Source organism: Palaemon carinicauda, chromosome 39 (genome assembly GCF_036898095.1).
Source record: "Palaemon carinicauda isolate YSFRI2023 chromosome 39, ASM3689809v2, whole genome shotgun sequence".
Taxonomy (NCBI): domain Eukaryota; kingdom Metazoa; phylum Arthropoda; class Malacostraca; order Decapoda; family Palaemonidae; genus Palaemon; species Palaemon carinicauda.
In genome coordinates, this window is record NC_090763.1 from 35233067 (window position 1) to 35256179 (window position 23113).

Below are 23113 nucleotides of genomic sequence, written 5' to 3' on the forward strand. Positions count from 1 at the left end.
AAATACCGCGAAATCTGAAGACAACCAAATACGATATTTTGTTACCTGTAATTCCATTAATACTGTAATTAGTAATATCTGCTCTTACTGATTGTTCATTGCATTACATATGATATATAATTCAGCACAGAAAGAAATAAAACACGAAAAGAGAATGTGATCATACGATAATTCAGTACGTAGTAAAATTAAATCGAACATGAAACGCAAATCAGATGCAGTCATACCATATTAGAATGGTGTGTACTGTAATGGATGTGCTTCTTTTCCATGAATCTTTTGTATGTATACGTACGTAGTACAGTACTGCATCCAATAATATTCTTTGTTGCAAAAATCACATTTCGAATACTGTAAGCATACGAGAGAGAGAGAGAGAGAGAGAGAGAGAGAGAGAGAGAGAGAGAGAGAGAGAGAGAGAGAGAGAGAGAGAGAGGCGTAAAATAGCGTACGTAAATTTTTATTATTATTGTTATTATTATTATTATTGTTGTTGTTGTTAATAAAATTATTATTGTTATTATTATTATCATTATTATTATTATTATTACTGTACAGTATTATTATCATTATTTATTATTATTACGGTATTGTACTTAATCTACGTACGTTCATTATGCGCGGGGCATCTTCTATGAGTAACCAACGCATCATAGTACTGTAAGACGGGTTGTGATTGGTTCAAGCGCTGATAGATGACGAATCAGAACTCAAGTTTTGTTATCTAGCCTGTGATTGGTGTTTTGCCCGCATCTTCTACCCGCAGCATCAAAGTTCTCGCGGGGCTGGATCGTTCACTTTCTCTTTCCGCGTATTGCTGAGTAGACGTTCTTAAGTTTGTGAAGTTTAATCTGTGCTGTGTGCGACTGTTTTAAGTTGAACTTTTTGTTGAACTTTCTGTTAAATCCTACTGTACAATGCCTCCCAAGCGTTCTGCTTCTAGTAAGGCTGGTAGTGAGCCTAAACGCCACCGAAGGATGATGACGATAGCTGAGAAGGTTACGCTTCTCGACATGTTAAAAGATTGTAAAGGTTACGCGGCCGCCGGCCGCCATTTTGGCATCAACGAATCCACCGTTCGCTATATCAAAAAGGACGAGGCGAACATTAGAAAGACTGCTGCAATCACCTTTAGCAGATCAGCGAAGCGAGTCGTTACAACGCGTAATAAAACGATCGTACGCATGGAAGGTGCTTTAGCTGTGTGGATTGCCGACTGCCGGAAGAAGAACATAGCGTTGGATACGAACACCATCCAAACAAAGGCTTTGAGCTTATATGAGAATTTTGCTGCAAAGGAACCTAAAGACGACGACGGCAACCATGCTGAAGATGATGATGATGCAGATGATCCTCAACCAGGGACATCCACTGATTCCCAGCCTCAGAAACATTTTTCCGCAAGCAAAGGATGGTTCGCGAAGTTTCAGAAACGCTTCGCCCTGAAAAGCGTTTCCCTGCATGGGGAGTCTGCTTCCGCTGACACTGCCGCTGCTGAAACTTACGTGAACCAGACTTTCAAGAACATTATCGCTGAAGGTGGATACAAGCCGGAACAAGTGTTTAATATGGATGAAACCGGCTTGTTTTGGAAGAGAATGCCGTCGCGAACTTTCCTGTTCAAAGAGGAAGCAAAAGCCTCTGGCTTTAAGGCATTCAAGGATCGCGTTACCCTCGTGATGTGTGGCAATGCTGCTGGATTTTTGTTAAAGCCGGGGCTTATTTATAAGTCGAAAAATCCTCGCGCTTTGAAAAATAAAAATAAGAATCTCCTTCCCGTGTACTGGATGCATAATCAAAAAGCATGGATTACGAAGATGCTGACCTCCAACTGGTTCCACCAGTGTTTCATCCCGCAAGTCCATGAATATCTCTTAGAGAAGGGCTTGCCATTCAAGATCCTTCTCCTTATGGATAACGCTGGTGGACACGCAACTGACCTGTCGCGTGAGGGCGTTCAGGTTGAGTTCCTGCCACCCAACACCACGTCATTAATTCAACCGATGGACCAGGGGGTTATCAGGGCGTTCAAGGCCCTCTACACGAAGAATACCTTGGCGGACCTCGTTGCGTGTGTGGATGCTGCCCAAGATGACGAGGATGAAGATTTCAACTTGAAGGCGTACTGGCGGCAGTACACCATAGCCACGTGCCTGCAGAATATTCAAAAGGCACTTCAAGAGATGAAACCTGCAACCGTGAATGCGAGCTGGAAGAAGCTGTGGCCCGATATTGTTTACGACGACAAGGGATTTACTCCGTCGGAAATCCAACACTCTGCAATACGGAAATCTGTGCAGTTGGCTGCCATAATTGGAGGTGACGGGTTTGGCGACATGACGACTGAAGACGTCGACGAGTTGTTGGACTGCCATTCCCAGCCCCTAACTGACGCAGACCTCGAAGACCTGACGAAATTGGCAAGTGAGGAAGAGAGTGAGGGTACCCAGGAAGAGACCCAAGAAAATGTCGAAGAAACGGGCTTAACATTAGAACGGCTTGCCAAGTTCTGCAACCATATCAAGGAGGCGAAAGAAATGTTACAAGAGTGGGACGAGGATATGGTTCGCTCGATGCAATTCTCCAATAAGGTCGATGACATCATGACTCCCTACAGGATGCTCTTGGATCGAAAAAAGAAGCAGCGGCAACAACTTCCGATCACAATGTTCTTCCAGCCTCGCAAAATAGAGCCAGTTCCTCCTGCTAGTACGCCTTCGGAAGAAATTGAAGAAGTTTCCCAGGAAGAAGTTGAAGAGGTGTCCCAGGAAAAGACACCTCCGTCTGAAGAGACGTAAAATACTATCATTGACTGCACAGTAGAACACATCATCAGCTTCATCATCATCATTTCTACTGTGCAGCAAATTCATCGCCATCACCATTCAAGTTTTTCTTCAACTTCTTTCGTGGTGAGTACAGTAACAATCTTTATTTTTTACTTTAACCTGTTTTATACTTTAGTAATGTACGTACTGTATGCATTAAGTTAAAGGGAAGGTTTTAAAAGTCTACATGTTGTAACCTATCATATTTTTTTTGTTTAAAATTTACATTTACAGTACGTACGTAAAACAATCTCTCTCTCTCTCTCTCTCTCTCTCTCTCTCTCTCTCTCTCTCTCTCTCTCTCTCTCTCTCTCTCTCTCTCTCTCAAATTGTTTTCCTGCTTTGCTACGTACAGGTACTGTATAATTTATATTTGTAAGGTAACATATTTTGTAAATGCTTTTACTGTAAATACTGTATGTACTGTATCATTATTTATCACTATCATCATGCGCGTTAAATGCCTTGTTTGTTCTGAGCGTGGTTGTTTACTGAGCGTACACGCCGTCGTTTCAGGCGGCGTCATAAAGAAAAAGATTTCATTTGGAAGTCCTAAGAAAAATACGTAAACTAAAACATTGGTAATAAAAAAATCAACATACAGTACTGTATAATCAATATAATCGATGCAAAAACTAACCTATACATATATGTGTACACTAAATGAGTTTGTTTCTTCATTATGATCAGAGATGAACGTAAACAAAACATTGGTTGCCATTTTTTATCGTGCTTTTTAGGTGTTTAGGAAACGCATGATATAAAATCGCCTTTAATATTTGTGCCTGTTTTAGTTTAGGGTGCTGTAGTACATGCATTAAGTGTTCTGTACATTAAAGGGTGGTTTGTTAACAGTACTACGTACAAGGGAAGGTTTTAAAAGTCCGAATATACATGTTAAATAAATAGGTAAATATGATGTCACTACTTCGCGGATTTTCACCTATCGCGCCCGCGTCTGGAACCTATCTACCGCGATAAACGAGGGTTCACTGTAGTGAGATTGCTGTTACTGTATGGACATGAGTTTTGAGTTTTGATATGATGATGAAACAATAACCAAAAGATTTTGTAGATTTGAGAACAAAGCCCCCAGAAGGATATTGGGAGTTAAATGGCAGGAGAGGATTAGAAATGAAACTATGAGAAATTACTCAAGTGCTATACTGTATGTGGATGAGATCATGGTGAGGGGTAGATGGAGATGATTTGGGCTTGCTCTTCGCACTCCCCAAGAGAGATTAGTTCACCAAACTTTCAACTGGGCTCCAAAAGGCACTAGAAGAGTTAGAAGACCAAGGTCTACAGGGCTGAGGACTATGAAGCGTGAGGTGGGAGATGATAAATGGAGAAGTATTAATTTAAAAGCTCAAGATAAAGGTGACTGGCAAAATTAACCAAGGCTCTTAGCGTCAATAGACATAAGAAGAGATGATGATAATGACAATCTTTTAATCAAAATATAGGAAAAAAACCCATGCTATTCTACAGATATTTCAAGATTGGTATGTACTTTTGCCAATCTCTGTTATCCTAATAAAATATCATTTAATAATAATACTTGGCAATACTAACCTTATGAAAATTAGCAGATTTCTTTGGTGACAATTGAGCACTTTGAATTTTACCTTCCGTTGGAAAATTTTTTTTAATTTTGCCACTAAATTTCAAAGGTGACAAAATAATTTCTTGTTTCTTTGGGCCAATGGTATCCTTTTCCTGCAAAGTATGTTTTCATTATTAAGAGTTTAAAATATATAACGAATTCTGAAATTAAATATTCTAAATCATATCCATATAAAGTAGATTAAAAAGGCAATTGAGTTGCATTTTAAGGCTTCTATACTGATAATGAAATGGATCTGTTCTTAAATGAAGGTCTAATCTAAAGAAGCCAGGCACATAAGGCATACAACAATCAGGGTTATTCATCAATTGAATACTCTATACTATGATTAATAATAATAATGTACAATACCTTTGACTTTCTTTTCATTTGCATGTTTTTATTTGCTATTTCCAACAATTTTTCTCTCACATATTCAGGTTGTAGAATGTCGATATTACTGTTATCAAGATCTGAAGATGGTAGTGCAGACGAATCAAAGCTACTGTCTGCAGTTTCCCCTTCATCCTCTCTTGGTGGTGTCTGCAAAAGGAAATGCAAAACATATGCGGTAATTAACATACAGCAAAAACCATGAGCTCGTACCTTATATAGAAATAGCCAATTTAAAAAAGTAATTTGTATTTTTCATAGCTATACTGAGTTATTCAAAATAAGGATAATTCTTCAGCAGAGCTGGGACAGCCATTGAACTGTTAATAAGATTGTTGGTTAACGACAGGTGGCTCGAGGGGAGATTCTACCCACCCGCCTGTCACAAAGTAATTCTTTCCCTCCCTGGTTCCTTATGGGAGTGAGGAAAGTGACTCCAACAACCTCCTAACAGCTAATTATAGGGATGTAGAAGCTGTTTGGGCATCGTTTAGTACGGACTTAAAAGGTAGCTAGTAAAAGGGCCTATGAAACCTATCTCCCTAACAAATAGATGGCATCAGCATTGTCTAACCATGCAAATCAAGAGATATATTTGATAAAACACCAACCAACCCTCCCTCTTGCCAAGAAGATGGAGGAATTGCATCTTGGTAGACCAAGTCTGCAAGAAAGGTGATCAGTCAAGTAATCTTCCAGCATCAAATGTCCGACCTGAGTGTAATGGTTGCAGTTGCTGCTTCCCTTTGAGAGAAGAACAAGAAAGAGGTAGAAGAGCCAGTCGTTCTACATCTCCTTAAGACATGTGGTGAATGCATTGCTTAGATGGGATGTATACTAAGTCCCATGAGGGAGCTGGGGCCTGGGAGTGTTATACAACTACTGAGCATCCACCTCAGCAACCAAGGAAAAGTTCAGAGAGGCAAAGTTGGTCCGACAGATTCATAGCACCCCTCAGTTCCAAGTACGCCGACAGGTAAACCAAAAGACTACTGACAGGGCAAGGCCTGTGAGCCCTTACTTGAGATGGAAAGCAAACAGTTTCACCACCAAGCCAGAAGGAACAGTGTCTTGACGCTACCTTTCTGTTTTTGCTAGGGCTAATGAGAAGGCTGTGACACTTGTACGTGAGGTGTCTAGTCCTGCTCAAGTAGTACTGCAGTACCCAGAAGGACACTAGCTAACTTTGTGTCAATTTACATGCTTACATGGAGAGATAGGATCATGAAGGTCCCGAAATGGTGTTCAAGACCATCTGGTACTGGGTTCTTCACCCTACAGTCTGTGAGACAATGAAGGTATAAGAACCTCCATCCCACTAAGTTTAACATCACGGGGAGCCTGAAGAGTACTAGAAACGGTGTCAATTTAACAGCAGCGCAAAATGTGGGAGTAGTAAATGGGTTGAGTAATACATTATTCAAGTCCATATTCATCTTTCTGAATGAGATGATGAGAAAAGCCCTTGGGATGCCCTCCTCAGGTTAGCAGCAGGTGGGTACACCAGTGTTCTGAGGACAATGACCAGGATAGACAAGTCAGTTGGTAGGCCTCAGCTCCAGGATTATGGCCTGGGGCTGTAATCCTGGCCCCAATGACCAGTAGGAATCCATAGATTTCTCCAGAGGAAATGTAGTGTCATTAAGAGTCCTACATGACTTTTTACAACTGGCCTTCCTGGACCTCTTCTGAGAAAAATTGTTAGAATCAGAAGGGGAAGAGGAAGAGGAGGAGGATATCTTCACATGACAGTATACCCTTACCCTTAATTGTCCAGGAGTTGGTATATGGTCCAGAAGGACCAACTGCCTGATACCAGTGCAAACAATGGTCAACGTTGCATCAGTCTCACCTTTCTGACCAACTCCAAGGTACTGGTAGGTGAAATAATTCTGTAGAGGCTCAAAGGTGAACAAAGGTAGCAGTTACCCAAAACTCACAATTGCTAACTGTCCCTACAGGTATCGTCGATGTGTGAACTGAGTCAGTTATGCTACGTAACTGGACGAGGAGTAGTGTATATGATACCTTTATCAGCCTACACAATGGTAGAGATCGGTCCTGTTAGGACCATTCACGTGAAACTGATGGAACAGTGGTGATTGTCACACTAGACTCATGATTCCTAACCAACCTCAGTGATACCAGTTTGTAAGTGAGCTCTGTATTGCCACGAGGAAGTACAGTGAGCAATACTCCTATCAGTCTAACAAATAGTGATGGACATCAGCCCAGGTACAAACGTTCACCTGCAAATGCTGAAACTGTGATGGCTTTAACACCAAGCTCTCACTCGCTAACCGACCAAGAAGGTACTAGTCAGCGGAAGAGTTCCATACAATACACAGTGAGCACCAGGGTAAAGAACAATCCTTCATGTCACGATAGGATCAAGAAATTGGTCACATACACTCCCTACCTTCCTTGGCTAACAATGCTGATGTTCAGTCCGAGTAGGACCGCTCATCTGTTCTTGGTGAAATAACGGTAACTGTAACACCGGTTAGGCTCACTTGACTAACCCAGAAGATACCAGTTAGCTGGTGAGTGCTTTCACTCACTCCCGAAGAAAGAGAGCGATCACTATGAGTCCCAAGGAAATTTCAGCAAAAGGCCTTCCCACGCAACTATCTTCATCATAGTCTTTTCAAGAAAGAAATTTAAGATAAAGAGAATAGCGGAGGGGGAGGGAGGGAGTGAACTCTCCTTCCCCTTGTCAATCATTCTTCCTTCACACAGGAAAAATTGTTTGGACTACTGATAATGACTGTCTCTCTCTGAGGAGGAAGCTACAAGAGCTTCTTCCACTGCCACACAACTCACTACACTTTGGTTTTTTGTCACAAGGGAGCACTGAGAATACTCACTGACACTGCAACATGGACATCACCATCTGGGGAACACTATCGGGACCAGGTATTAAAAGTTTCACCATCAAGCATGCAGGTAGGGGGAAACTCACTCTGAAACAGGTAACCCCCTCCTGAGACAAAGAAGCTACCAAAGCGATACGAGTTTTGCTCTGAATTCATTGCCTTCTTAATTGGTAGAGCAAAATCAACATTCCAAAGGGGAGAAGGGGTCTGCTTAACGTCACCTAATCACAAAGGTAGGCAACAAATGGAATTTAAATGGCTTGTATCCTCATAGGAACAAAATTCACTTCACCACATGTTTACCTTTCAGTGCCCTTCTGCTTACGATCAAGAACACTCACAAGAATAATAAACCAACACTTATCACAAATGACTGTAAGAAAAGATTCAACAGTAAAGAGAAGACCGTGACGTTATGTCTGCACTTGCAACCAAAGACAGATGTGGTTATTCTGCGACAAGTACGTGGGTGGAGCGTCCTTGTTGCACTACCTGTCATTAACCAGCTCCCTTATTAATGATTCAGTGGCAGTTACAGAGGCACTGAAGATATATCCACATTTTAAAGGATGAAAGGTTTGTTTGGGAGTAAGAACAAAATAGTACTCCTTAATTTTCTTTTCTAATTGGGTTGGGCAGTACTAGTGCAAATAAGGAAATGATAGTCTTCAATTAATTTATACTATAAAAAGATACACATTACTAGTTTGATGAAACTGTACTCTCAAGTAATTGAATTAATGGTACAGTATATTAAAAGGTTACAGGAGAATGTTTATATTACCTATATTAAACAAATAAAGGACCAAAACAAATCTACTGATAACCTGTTAATAAGAACAATAGCAGAAGATGCAAGGAGACTACATGATACAATCAAATGAATATTTTGTACTATGATATGGCACTCGGTTTCCATACAGCTATCAGTGAACCATTCAACCAACAATCTGAAGAGGATCCAGTATTGGGAAATGCACATTACCAAAGAATATGGGAGAATAAAGAAATCAGCAATGATAATACCCTCTGTTTAGGTACATCTAGGCCATTAATTGAACATATAACTACAATACTGTTCTCAAAATAGTTAACAAAAGGACAACTTAGAGCTATTATTCTTATTTAGGGTGTAAAAAAAAGCTAAAATTACACTCAAAACTAACCTCTATTTTCCTAGGGGGTTGAATTCCAATGGCAGATGTTATGGCAAACAAACGATGACACAAGCCAACCAGATCGCCATGCAATTTCTTTCCTGATGGTGACTGAAATGCTGCTTCAGAATATGTCTTAAGTGCCTGAAATAAGGTAAAGTACTTTTTATATATAACAAATTGTGGAGTAATTTGTATTTTCCCTAGCATACAAACCTGTAGCTCTTTAATACAGCTTTTTTATTTCGACAGAGCTGAAAACTAGTCGAAACCGAAATTAAACAGGGTTTACCTACCCACCGGTAGTTAGCGGGGGTAGCGGGGGAGGGGGGGGGTGTTTACCCACCGCTCCCACCAGCACTAGTGACTACCCGTCACTTTTTATTCAATACATACAGGACTTAGGGGGTTGGTGCTGGCAGGCCAGTGTAATTAAAGTGCTACAGGTCTGTATGCAAAGGAAAATTTTATTTTCATTATAAAATGTTATTTTCATTAGTAAAATAAATTTTTGAATATACTTACCCGGTGATCATATAGCTGTCAGCTCTGCTGCCCAACAGAAAAACCTAAGGACAAAATACGCCAGCGATCGCTATACAGGTGGGGGTGTACATCAACAGCGCCATCTGTCGAGCAGGTACTCAAGTACTCCATGTCAACACAGAACCAATTTTCTCCTCGGTCCACTGGGTCTCTATTGGGGAGGAAGGGTGGGTCCTTTAATTTATGATCACCGGGTAAGTATATTCAAAAATTTATTTTACTAATGAAAATAACATTTTTCAATATTAAACTTACCCGGTGATCATATAGCTGATTCACACCCAGGGGGGTGGGTAGAGACCAGCATATATGTTAACATTAAGAGCTAAGTATTTTGTATTTCATTTTAGCAGTTATTCAAAATAACAAACATAAAATTAATAAGTACCTGGTAAGGAAGTCGACTTGAACAATTACTCTGCCTTTTTAAGTACGTCTTCCTTACTGAGCCTCGCGATCCTCATAGGATGCTGAGCGACTCCTAGGAGCTGAAGTATGAAGGGTTGCAACCCATACTAAAGGACCTCATCAAAACCTCTAATCTAGGCGCTTCTCAAGAAAAGAATTTGACCACCCGCCAAATCAACCAGGATGCGAAAGGCTTTTTAGCCTTCCGGACAACCCAAAAAACAACAATAAAAAACATTTCAAGAGAAAGATTAAAAAGGTTATGGGATTATGGGAATGTAGTGGTTGAGCCCTCACCCACTACTGCACTCGCTGCTACGAATGGTCCCAGGGTGTAGCAGTTCTCGTAAAGAGACTGGACATCTTTAAGGTAAAATGATGCGAACACTGACTTGCTTCTCCAATAGGTTGCATCCATTACACTTTGCAGAGATCTGTTTTGTTTGAAGGCCACTGAAGTTGCGACAGCTCTAACTTCATGTGTCCTTACCTTCAGCAAAGCATGGTCCTCCTCATTCAGATGGGAATGAGCTTCTCGAATCAAAAGTCTGATATAATAAGAAACTGCATTCTTCGACATAGGTAAAGAAGGTTTCTTAATGGCGCACCATAAAGCTTCTGACTGTCCACGTAATGGTTTAGTACGTCTCAAATAGTACTTAAGAGCTCTTACAGGGCATAGTACTCTTTCTTGTTCATTTCCAACCAAATTAGCAAGGCTTGGAATATCGAACGATTTGGGCCAAGGACGAGAAGGAAGTTCGTTTTTTGCTAAAAAACCAAGCTGTAAGGAACATGTAGCCGTTTCAGATGTAAATCCAATGTTCCTGCTGAAGGCGTGTATCTCACTGACTCTTTTCGCTGTTGCTAAGCAGACGAGGAAAAGAGTCTTCAAAGTGAGATCTTTAAAAGAGGCTGATTGAAGTGGTTCGAACCTTGCTGACATAAGGAATCTTAGTACCACGTCTAAGTTCCAACCTGGTGTGGCCAACCGACGCTCCTTCGAGGTCTCAAAAGACTTAAGGAGGTCCTGTAGATCTTTGTTGTTGGAAAGATCTAAGCCTCTGTGACGGAAGACTGCTGCCAACATGCTTCTGTAACCCTTGATCGTGGGAGCTGAAAGGGATCTTTCCTTCCTTAGGTATAAAAGGAAGTCAGCTATCTGAGTTACAGAGGTACTGGTTGAGGATACTGATCTCGACTTGCACCAGCTTCGGAAGACTTCCCACTTCGACTGGTAGACTTTGAGAGTGGATGTCCTCCTTGCTCTAGCAATCGCTCTGGCTGCCTCCTTCGAAAAGCCTCTAGCTCTCGAGAGTCTTTCGATAGTCTGAAGGCAGTCAGACGAAGAGCGTGGAGGCTTGGGTGTACCTTCTTTACATGCGTCTGACGCAGAAGGTCCACTCTTAGAGGAAGTGTTCTGGGAACGTCTACTAGCCATTGCAGTACCTCGGTGAACCATTCTCTCGCGGGCCAGAGGGGAGCAACCAACGTCAACCTTGTCCCTTCGTGAGAGGCGAACTTCTGCAGTACTCTGTTGACAATCTTGAACGGGGGGAACGCATAAAGGTCTAGATGGGACCAATCCAGAAGAAAGGCATCTATGTGAACTGCTGCCGGGTCCGGAATCGGTGAGCAATAAATTGGGAGCCTCTTGGTCATCGAGGTTGCGAACAGATCTATGGTAGGCTGACCCCACAAGGCCCATAGTCTGTTGCATACATTCTTGTGAAGGGTCCACTCTGTTGGGATGATTTGACCCTTCCGGCTGAGGCGGTCTGCCATGACATTCATGTCGCCTTGAATGAACCTCGTTACTAGGGATATGTTTCGATCTCTTGACCAGGTGAGGAGGTCCCTTGCGATCTCGTACAACGTCATCGAATGAGTCCCTCCTTGCTTGGAGATGTACGCCAAGGCTGTGGTGTTGTCGGAGTTCACCTCCACCACCTTGCCTAGAAGGAGGGACTTGAAGCTTCTCAAGGCCAGATGAACTGCCAGTAGCTCCTTGCAGTTGATGTGCAACGTTCTTTGATCCGCATTCCACGTGCCCGAGCATTCCCGACCGTCCAATGTCACACCCCAGCCCGTGTCCGATGCGTCCGAGAAGAGAAGGTGGTTGGGGGTCTGAACAGCCAGTGGCAGACCCTCCCTGAGGAGAATGTTGTTCTTCCACCAAGTCAGTGAAGACTTCATCTTCTCGGAAATAGGAACCGAGACCGCTTCTAGCGTCTTGTCCTTTCTCCAGTGAACAGCTAGGTGAAATTGAAGGGGTCGGAGGTGGAGTCTCCCTAACGCGATGAACTGGTCCAGTGATGAAAGCGTCCCTATCAGACTCATCCACTGTCTGACTGAACATCGGTCCTTCTTCAGCATGTTCTGGATGCATTCTTGGGCTTGACTGATTCTGGGGGCCGACGGAAAAGCCCGAAAAGCTTGACTCTGAATCTCCATTCCTAGGTACACTATAGTTTGGGATGGGACAAGTTGGGACTTTTCCATATTGACCAGGAGACCCAATTCCTTGGTCAGATCCAGAGTCCATTTTAGATTCTCCAGACAGCGACGACTTGACGCAGCTCTTAAAAGCCAGTCGTCCAAATAGAGGGAGGCTCTGATGTCTGCTAAATGCAGGAATTTGGCAATATTCCTCATCAGTTTGGTAAAAACAAGAGGAGCCGTGCTTAGGCCAAAGCACAGGGCTTGGAACTGGTATACAACCTTCCCGAAAACGAACCTTAGAAAAGGTTGGGAATCTGGGTGGATGGGGACGTGAAAGTAAGCGTCCTTTAGGTCTAACGAGACCATCCAGTCTTCCTTCCTGACCGATGCTAGAACCGACTTTGTCGTCTCCATGGTGAACGTCTGCTTTGTGACAAAGACATTCAGAGCACTGACGTCTAGCACCGGTCTCCACCCTCCTGTCTTCTTCGCCACTAAGAAGAGACGGTTGTAGAAGCCCGGGGATTGATGGTCCCGGACTATGACTACCGCTCCCTTTTGTAGTAAGAGAGACACCTCTTGCTGTAAAGCTAGTCTCTTGTCCTCCTCTCTGTACCTGGGAGAGAGGTCGAAGGGAGTTGTTGCTAGAGGGGGCTTGCACAAGAATGGAATCCTGTACCCCTCTCTGAGTAGCTTCACAGACTGTGCGTCTGCGCCCCTGTTCTCCCAGGCCTGCCAGTAGTTCTTGAGCCTGGCTCCCACTGCTGTCTGAAGAAGGTGGCAGTCAGACTCTGCCTCTAGAGGACTTGGAACCCTTCTTCTTGCTCCCACGTTGACTTTCGGCACGAGCACCTCCTCTGCTGGAGGCTCTGCCACGAAAGGGCGGAATGAACCTTGACGCTGGAGTGTCCATCCTGGGTCTAGGCACGGAGGGCGAAGGGGTGGCTTTGCGTGCGGATGACGCCACCAGGTCATGAGTGTCTTTCTGGATCAAGGAGGCGGCAATCTCCTTGATCAACTCTTCAGGGAAGAGACACTTCGAGAGCGGAGCAAACATAAGTTCCGACTTTTGACATGGGGTGACTCCAGCTGACAAGAAGGAGCAAAGGTGATCCCGCTTCTTGAGGACCCCGGACACGAAAGAAGCCGCAAGCTCACTAGAACCATCCCGTATGGCTTTGTCCATGCAGGACATAATGAGCATGGAAGTTTCCTTGTCAGAAGGGGAGGTCTTCCTGCTCAACGCTCCCAAACACCAGTCCAAGAAGTTAAAGACTTCGAATGCACGGAAAACTCCTTTCATAAGATGGTCCATATCCGAAGGAGTCCAGCAAATCTTGGAGCGTCTCATAGCCAGCCTGCGGGGAGAGTCTACCAGACTTGAGAAGTCGCCCTGGGCAGAGGCAGGAACTCCCAAGCCGAGAACTTCTCCCGTGGCATACCAGACGCTAGATCTGGAAGCAAGCTTGGCCGGGGGAAACATGAAGGTTGTCTTCCCAAGTTGCTTTTTGGACTGCAACCACTCTCCCAGTACCCTTAAAGCTCTCTTGGACGAGCGAGCGAGTACGAGCTTCGTAAAGGCAGGTGCTGCTGACTGCATGCCTAAAGCGAACTCAGAGGGAGGCGAGCGTGGTGCTGCAGACACAAACTGATCCGGATATAAATCCTTGAACAGCGCAAGCACTTTCCTAAAGTCTAAGGAGGGAGGCGTGGTCTTGGGTTCGTCGATGTCCGAGTGTTGGTCGTCAAGATGTGCAGCTTCGTCATCATCAGAGAGTCCATCGTCTGAATGTTGAGGAGGAAGCGGCAAAGGAGTAGGTAAAAGCTGGACGGCTGAGTCCGGCAGCACGGGTGCATGCGTGGCTGCACTGGACCCAACGTCATGGAACTGTTGGTCAGTCTGAGAACTGGCAACAACCATAGCTGAGTGGGGACGCAAAGCGTCTACTCCTGACTGTGGTCGGATAGCGGAGACCACCGTGGGTTGCGGAGGCTGACGCACCGTGTCAAAACACGGCAACTTAACTCCACCCTCCTGTTGTTGTGGTAGCACACGAACGTCAACGGAGGGTTCCGTGCGTCGGTGAACGTCAACATGCGTCTGGCAGGGTCGACTGCGCATGGGTGGTGGAGCTCTCACAGCTGGTGTGTGGGAGCAGGCAGCCTCAGCGTCTGCTGGGCGCACAACCGTGGTTGGTTGTAGGCTAACGGGTGCAGCGTCAACCTTCTCCGCACGATACTCCTGCATAAAGGAAGCTAACTGAGTCTGCATAGACTGTAGCAAAGACCACTTAGGGTCTACAGCAGCTGGTGCGGCAACAGACGGAGTTACTGCCTGTTGCGGTACCACTTTGCCTCTCTTAGGAGGTGTGCAGTCGGAGGAGGACTGCAGCGAGTCCGAACTGACCCAGTGGCTACACCTGGGCCGTTGGACTTGCTCGGAAGGGACCTTGCGTTTAAGAGGCCGTGAGACCTTGGTCCATCGTTTCTGGCGTGAAACCTCTTCCGCAGACGAGGAATGAACGGGCTCACTCGTCTTCTTGTGGGTGGGACGATCTAGGCAAGATACGTCCGAAACCACGGAGGGAACATCTGTCCGCTGATTAAAGCCTGTCGAGCCCTTTGGTCGTACGACATTGCTTCTCCCCTGGGCTTGGGAGCTTGCAAGAGGTCCCGGACTGGGAGGACGACAGGCACGAACAGACGCACCCTCATGCGTAACACTGACACTTTTCACAGCACTAACACTCACTTCACTTCCCACTGCACTTTTACCTTTCAACTCCCTGACGTCAGCCATGAGTTGATTGCGGTCATTCGCCAATGACTCGACTCTCTCACCCAGAGCCTGGATGGCACGCATCATATCTGCCATCGAAGGTTGATGAGAGCTAGCAGGGGGGTCGGGTGCAACCACTACAGGGGAAGGAATAGGTTGTGGGGCATGGGGAGAGGAAAAATCAACTGAGCGAGACGAACTCCTCCTGATTCTATCCTTCTCTAGCCTACGTGCATATTTCAGGAATTCTTGAAAATCGAATTCCGAAAGCCCAACGCATTCCTCACATCGATCTTCCAATTGACAGGCTTTACCCCTACAATTGGAACAAATGGTGTGCGGATCGATAGAGGCCTTCGGAAGACGCCTTGAACAGTCCCTAGCGCTACACTTCCTGTACTTGGGGACTTGAGAAGGGTCAGACATCTTGAATTAGTCAAAGGGGGGAATTCAAAATCTATCCAAGTCGTCAACAAATAATCCAAAATTCAATAAAAGAATGCAAGGAAGTATTGAAGATAACTTCTGCACAGCGATAGCTAATAACCAGGAATGAATACTTCACCAAATAACGTGAAAATCAATCCAGAAAACAACAGCGTATTTAGTAGGTCTTGCCGGTGGCACGACAGAGAGAAAATTGGTTCTGTGTTGACATGGAGTATTTGAGTACCTGCTCGACAGATGGCGCTGTTGATGTACACCCCCACCTGTATAGCGATCGCTGGCGTATTTTGTCCTTAGGTTTTTCTGTCGGGCAGCAGAGCTGACAGCTATATGATCACCGGGTAAGTTTAATATTGAAAAATAAATTTTTGAACATACTTACCTGGTGGTTATATATATAGCTTACGTCCCTGACATCACGGCAGAAAATTCAAAACTCGCACCAATCGCCGATTGGATAGCCAGGTGTGCTACACGCGCGCCTCTAGCAAGGTACCTAAAAATTCCAGCGGTATCCATACCTTCCATGCCTCTAGTCTCTAGAGAGGAGGAGGGGGGGATTTTAATTACAGTACAGTATATATAACCATGTACGAGAAGGGAAGGTGGTGCAAGGTTGAATGTCATGTTGAATGGAGAGTTACTTGAGGAGGTGGATCAATTTAAGTACTTGGGGTCTGTTGTTGCAGCAAATGGTGGAGTGGAAGCAGATGTACGTCAGAGAGTCAATGAAGGTTGCAAAGTATTGGGGGAAATTAAGGGAGTAGTAAAAAATAGAGGGTTGGGCATGAATGTAAAGAGAGTTCTGTATGAGAAAGTGATTGTACCAACTGTGATGTATGGATCGGAGTTGTGGGGAATGAAAGTGATGGAGAGACAGAAATTGAATGTGTTTGAGATGAAGTGTCTAAGGAGTATGGCTGGTGTATCTCGAGTAGATAGGGTTAGGAACGAAGTGGTGAGGGTGAGAACGGGTGTAAGAAATGAGTTAGCGGCTAGAGTGGATATGAATGTGTTGAGGTGGTTTGGCCATGTTGAGAGAATGGAAAATGGCTGTCTGCTAAAGAAGGTGATGAATGCAAGAGTTGATGGGAGAAGTACAAGAGGAAGGCCAAGGTTTGGGTGGGTGGATGGATGGTGTGAAGAAAGCTCTGGGTGACAGGAGGATAGATGTGAGAGAGGCAAGAGAGCGTGCTAGAAATAGGAATGAATGGAGAGCGATTGTGACGCAGTTCCAGTAGGCCCTGCTGCTTCCTCCGGTGCCTTAGATGACCGCGGAGGTAGCAGCAGTAGGGGATTCAGTGTTATGAAGCTTCATCTGTGGTGGATAATGTGGGAGGTTGGGCTGTTTCACCCTAGCAGTACCAGCTGAACTTGGCTGAGTCCCTGGTTAGGCTGGAGGAACGTAGAGAGTAGAGGTCCCCCCCCCTTTTTTTTTTGTTTCATTGTTGATGTCGGCTAACCCCCAAAATTGGGGGAAGTGCCTTTGGTATATGTATGTATGTGATATATAACCACCAGGTATGTTCAAAAATTTATTTTATAATGAAAATAAAATTTTTAAACAAGACTTACCTGGTGGTTATATATATAGCTGATTAACACCTTTGGTGGAGGGTTAGACACAGCCAATATAGTTGGAATTCTGCTTAAGAGTTTAAATACAAAACACACTTAAGGGTTCATATCTGATAAGGAAGCTGACTTCAATGATACTCTGCCATTATGTCTGCTTTCCTTATGAGATCCAGCGGTCCTCTCAAGGGGCTGAAGATCCCTAGGAGCTGCCAACCGGTGATCACACCTCTCTGTGACAAAGCCTCCTCTAATACCCATTTCTGAGGAGCTCTCAAGGAACAAAATAGACCACCTGACAAATCAATGATTGCGGAAGACTGTCGCAATCTCCACAACCATAAAAACACCAAATGAAAGTTCCAAGAGGAGAAAAGGTATTAGGATTATGGGAAAGTAGTGGTGGATTCTTCCTCCACCACTGTACCTGCTGCTACAAACGGTCCCAGAGTGTATTGGTCCTCATATAGTCTGGACATTTCTCAAATAGTGTGAAGCGAACACAGATTTGCTTCTCCAAAAGGTTGTGTCCATAATGCTTTGCACCGAACGATTTTGTTTGAATGCCACCGAGGTTGCCACAGCTCTCACTTCGTGAGTCTTGACCTTTAAAAGACTAAAGTCTGCCTCACTGCAATGAGAATGAGCCTCTTTAATTAAAAGTCTGATAAAGTATGACAGGGCATTCTTAGACGTTTGCAAGGAGGGTTTCTTCACCGAGCACCACAGTGCTTCCGACTTGCCTCTTGACTTTTTCGTTCTGTCTAAGTAAAATTTGAGGGGTCTTACTGGACATAAAACTCTCTCTAACTCATTTCCAACCACGTCCGCCAGGTGCGAAATCTGAAAGGCCTTAGGCCAAGGTTGGGAAGGGCGCTCATTCTCAGCGAGAAAACCCAACTGCAATGAGCAGATCACTTTATCATCTTGAAAACCCACATTTCTACTGAATGCATGGACTTCACTAACCCTCTTGGCTGTTGCCAGACTAACCAAGAAAAGGGTTTTCATCGTGAGGTCCTTCAGAGATGTAGAGTGCAGGGGTTCAAACCTGTCACTCATCAGAAATTTTAAAACAACATCCAGATTCCAAGCTGGTGAATCTTGGTGCCATTCCTTGTTGTCTCAAAGGATTTAATTAGTTCTTGTAGATCCTTATTATTTGAAAGGTCCAGGTTTCTGTGCCTAAATACAGTCGCCAACCTACTCCTGTATCCCTTGATAGTTGATGTAGAAAAACTTCGTTTCCTTCTCAGGAATAAAAGGAAGTCCGCAATTTGAGCTACAGAGGTACTGGAAGAGGAAACAGAGTTGATCCTGCACCTTTCCCTGAAAACTTCCCACTTGGATTGATAGACTCTGATGGTTGAAGACCTTCTAGCTCTTGTAATCGCTCTAGCTGCCTCCTTCGAAAAGCCTCTAGCTCTTGTGAGTCTTTCGATAGTCTGAAGGCAGTTAGTCAAAGACTTTGGAGACTTTAATGGTGTCTTACCAAGTGGGGTTGTTTGAGTAAATATACTCGCAAAGGGAGGTTTCTGGGAGTGTCCACCATCCATTCCAGTACCTCTGTGAACCATTCTCTTGAGGGCCAGAAGGGGGCTATCAAGGTCATTCTGGTTCCTTCGCTTGTTACAAACTTTTGTAGCACTTTGTACAGGGTCTTGAAAGGCGGAAAAGCGTACATCTAGATTTGACCAACCTAGCAGGAACGCGTCCGTGTGTACTGCTTTGAGATCTGGCACTGGGGAGCAATATGGCTCTAGTCTCTTGGTCTTTGAGGTCGCAAACAGGTCTATGTAAGGGCGACCCCAAAGCTTCCACAGACTTTTGCACACTTCTAGGTGTAGAGTCCACTCTGTGGATAGGACTTGCCCTTTCCTGCTGGGACCGTCTGCCAAAACATTCTTTTCCCCTTGAAAGAACCTTGTAAGTAGAATCACCTGCCTCTCCTTTGCCCAGATGAGCAGATCTCCTGCCGTCACGTAAAGGGAAATCAAGTGCGTTCCTCCTTGTTTGGCAATGTAGGCCAATGCTGTGGTGTTGTCGGCATTGACTTGTATTACCTTGTTCCGGACTGACCCTTCATCGTTCTTCAGGGCCAAAAGAACTGCTAGCAGCTCCTTTTGATTCATGTGGAAAGACTTACGAATTTCCGTCCACAACCCCGATACTTCAAGTTTGCCCAGTGTGGCTCCCCACCCCGAGTCCGAGGCTTCGGAACACAACACAAGGTCTGGGCTCTTCAGCTCTAATGAGCAAACTTCCTGAAACTTGATCGGGTCGTTCCACCACTGAAGGCAACGTCTCATTGACTCCGTAACAAGAATACACACCTTCTCCAAATCCTTCTCCCTATTCCAGTAAGAGTCGAGGTGAAATTGGAGTGGTCGAAGATTCAGTCTTCCGAGAGAGACGAACTGTTCTAACGAGAAGAGTCCCCAACACACCCATCTACTTCCTCGCAGAACACCTCTGCTCTCCTAGGAATGCACGTATTTTCTGAAGGGCTTGCTCCGTCCTTAAGGGAGACGGAAAAGCCAAAAAAACTTGACTCCGAATCATCATTCTTAAATAAAGAATCTCTTCTGATGGTTTCAGAGAAGATTTGTCTTGTTGACCAGAATACCCAATTCTTCTGTGAACTTCAATGTTGTCTGACGATCTTTCAGGCAGCGATCTTGAGAGCTAGCTCTTAGAAGCCAATCGTCTAGGTACAGGGAGGCTCTGATGCCTCTTGAGTGGAGAATCCTTGCTGCATTAAGCATAAGCTTCGTAAAGATTTGTGGGGCGCCGTTGAGGCCAAAACGCAGGGCTTGAAAGACCTCTCCCTGGAATACGAATCTCAGAAAGTGCTTGAATCTTGGATGAATTGGGATGTGGAAATAAGCATCCAGGAGGTCCAATGAGACCATCCAGTCGCCTTTCCTTACCGCTGCAAGCACTGACTTTGACGTCTCCATCGAGAACTTTGTCTTCTGGATAAAACCGTTGAGAGCACTCACGTCCAGAACTGGACGCCATCCCCTAGTTCTTGGGAACCAGGAAAAGGCGGTTGTAAAAGTCTGGTGACTGCCAGTCCTGTACTCTTTCTATAGCCCCCTTCTACAACAAGAGAGACACTTGAAGCTGTAATGCTTGCCTCCTTAATTCCTACCTGTACCTGGGAGAGAGATCCATTGGGGTTAACCTTAAAGGAGGTTGCTTTATAAAAGGAATCCTGTAGCCCTTCTTTAGAAATCGGACTGACCAAAGATCTGCACCCCTCTTCTCCCATGCCTGCCAGAAGGTGTGTAGTCTGGCTCCTACTGCCTGAAGCGAAAGCAGTCAGACTCTGCTTCGCCCTGTCTTGGCTCCTCTTTTCTTAGTTCCCCTTCCATCTAATTTAAAGTTATCTCTAACGGAAGGCTTTCATCGAAAGGGCTGGGAAAACTTTGAAAAAGGAGTAACTTCTTTAGGTTTATGGCTAACGAAAGATGATGGCAACACTTTCCTTGCCGTCTTCGAGACTAGGTCTTGAGTGGCCTTCTGCGTTAACGAAGATGAAATTTCCTTAATAAGATCTTGTGAGAACAGAGATGACGACAGCGGACCATACAACAATTCAGATTTCTGAAAAGGAGTAACCCCTACCGACAGAAATGAACACAACTGGGCTCTCTTCTTGAGAATGCCTGCTGTAAAAATCGCTGCCAACTCATTCGCCCCGTCTCGCAACGCCTTATCCATGCAGGACATGACATGGATTAAGCTAGAAGAGTCCCCTTCTTTGAGCGTAGCAACCTTCTTCCCCAAGGCCCCTAGAGTCCAATCAAGGAAGTTAAATACCCCGAAGACTCTAAAGACACCTTTGAGCAAATGGTCCAATTCAGAGGTAGACCAAAAAACCTTGGTCTTCCTCATGGCCGATCTACGGGGAGAATCTACCAGACTTGAGAAGTCTCCCTGGGCAGAGGCAGGAACTCCCAAGCCGAGAACTTCTCCCGTATCGTACCAAATACTTGACCTCGATGCCAATTTAGTGGGGGGAACACGAAGGCCGCTTTCCCTTGTTCCTTCTTGGATCCTATCCAGTCTCCCATCAATTTAAGTGTTCTTTTTGATGAACGAGAGAGCACCATTCTAGTGAACAGAGACTTCTTCTTAGGCTTCCCTAAAGTGAATTCTGATGGCGGCGATCGTGGAGCCATGGGAACAAAAGACTCTGGAAACTCACTATGAAAAATCTTCATGAGCTTCTTTAAGTCTACCGAAGGACGAAAAGACTTAAAGAGTCTTTTTCTTCAGATAACTCCTCAAAGGGCTCGGTAGGCGAAAGAGGAACATCAGCTTCTTCCTCCGATAAAGACGCTTGACGCTCCTCGGAACGCTCGCGATCCGTGCGATCAGAGCTAAGAAGTATTGTGTTTCGTTCAACATCCTGTCTGGATGTTTGCTGTTCTACATCGCGTACAGGAGGACGCTCGATGGAAGAACGCTCGACGTCACGCCCCAGAGGACGCTTGCGTTCTGGTGAATGCCCGACATCACGTTCGACGTCACGTCCTGGAGGACGCTCGGCTTTACGAACAGAAGGAAGCACAACGTCCTGCTTAGCTAAACAAGAATGCTCAAGAGGATGCTCGACATCGCACCTTGCTGAACGCTCGAAAGCGCTCGTAGTAGGACGATCACTATCACTGCTAAGTGCATGAACAGCACCTCGATTAGGAGGACGCTCGACTTCCTCAAAAGCAGAACGTTCAACCTCACGTGTAGTACGTTTAACGTCACGTTCATCGCTATGCGTCGCCGAACGCGTTTAGAAACTTGATCAACAAGCGTTTGCCGAATAGCCGCCTTGCGCCGTTTAGCGTTCAGAGAGAAGGCTTCCGTATTCTGGTAGCTTTTCATAAATGATGAAAGCTTCTGCTGCATTTCTTGCAACATATTAAAATTAGAATCTGCTTGCGAAATGTCAATCGCAAGCTCGTCCTCTCCACCGCTCAAAGACCGCTTAGAGCGACCAGCAGCCGAGAGCCAATTTGAAGGGAGCGGAGGAGCATGAATCGATGTCACGCCCAGTTCAGATAACTGCTCAACAGCAGGACAATTCTCAACAGAATCTAATGTCCTAGCAGGACGCTTAGAAGGCGAGATTTCCTCGGACGAAAAGCGTTCAGGGCTGCTCCAATGACTACAGCCTGCTTGTGATGTCCTGTAAAGACGCTGGTCAAATTTCCTCTTAAGAGGTCTGGACGCTTGGCGCCAACCTCTTTTAGGAATATCATCTGATGATGAGCCAAACACTTTAACCTCACCTTTACTATGGTAAGGGAGAACATCCTGGGAAACGTCAACAGGAACGCTCAAGGGGACGTCTGCTCGGGAGCTAAAGCCTCTCATCTTTCGTCTTTCGACATTCCTTCTCCCAGGGGTTGGGGAGCTTGGAAGAAGTCTAGGACTAGGAGAACGACAAGCCTGAGCAGGCGCACCCTCCACAACACTAATAACACTCACTGCACCTCTAGCATTTTCACTTTTCAGTTGTTTAACATCAGCCATTGACTGCGTTCTATCCGCAGCGATAGATTCTACCTTCGCACCCAACGCCTGGATAGCCAACATCATATCTTTAAGTGTTGGTTCATCAGCGGTACTCTTAGTGGGATCAGGAACTACCACTACAGGGGAAGGAATAGGAACAGTGACATGGGAAGAGGAAAAATCTTTAGAAGAATGAGAAGAACTACGTCTTACCATATCTCTTGCTAACTTTTGCATATAGCGATCGAAATCCAGCCACTCATGATCAGACAAATTAAGGCATTCGTCACACCTATCATCAAGTTTACAAAATTTACCTCTACATTTAATAAAGAATGAATGAGGATTAATGGAGGCCTTTGATAATCGGGTCTTACACCCACTAGCACACACCCTAAAACTACCAGAGGGGGTGGCCATTTTGAACTTTGAAAGAGAGATCAAATACAAGCAAGGGTCAAAATATCAATATCCAAACATATAACTAGAGTATCCAAATGAAAATCCAATAAAGCGAGTCAAAAAACCAGAAT

General features: G+C 44.9%; 2 protein-coding genes across 5 annotated transcripts in view; both read right to left on the bottom strand.

Moving 5' to 3' along the window:
• The window catches only part of LOC137631117 (plasmolipin-like), a 232385-nt gene that overhangs the window by 157132 nt on the left and 52140 nt on the right, over positions 1 to 23113 (bottom strand). The gene's annotated exons all lie outside the window — the stretch shown is intronic.
• LOC137631115 (uncharacterized) overlaps positions 1 to 23113 on the bottom strand; it is a 104021-nt gene that overhangs the window by 65136 nt on the left and 15772 nt on the right. For both annotated transcript variants that reach the window (XM_068362765.1, XM_068362766.1), the window contains exons 5-7: positions 8870 to 9004; positions 4807 to 4977; positions 4404 to 4547 (exon numbers count right to left, since the gene is read on the bottom strand). In XM_068362765.1, the coding sequence (XP_068218866.1) occupies positions 4404 to 4547; positions 4807 to 4977; positions 8870 to 9004 (450 nt within the window). The remainder of the gene's footprint in view (positions 1 to 4403; positions 4548 to 4806; positions 4978 to 8869; positions 9005 to 23113) is intronic.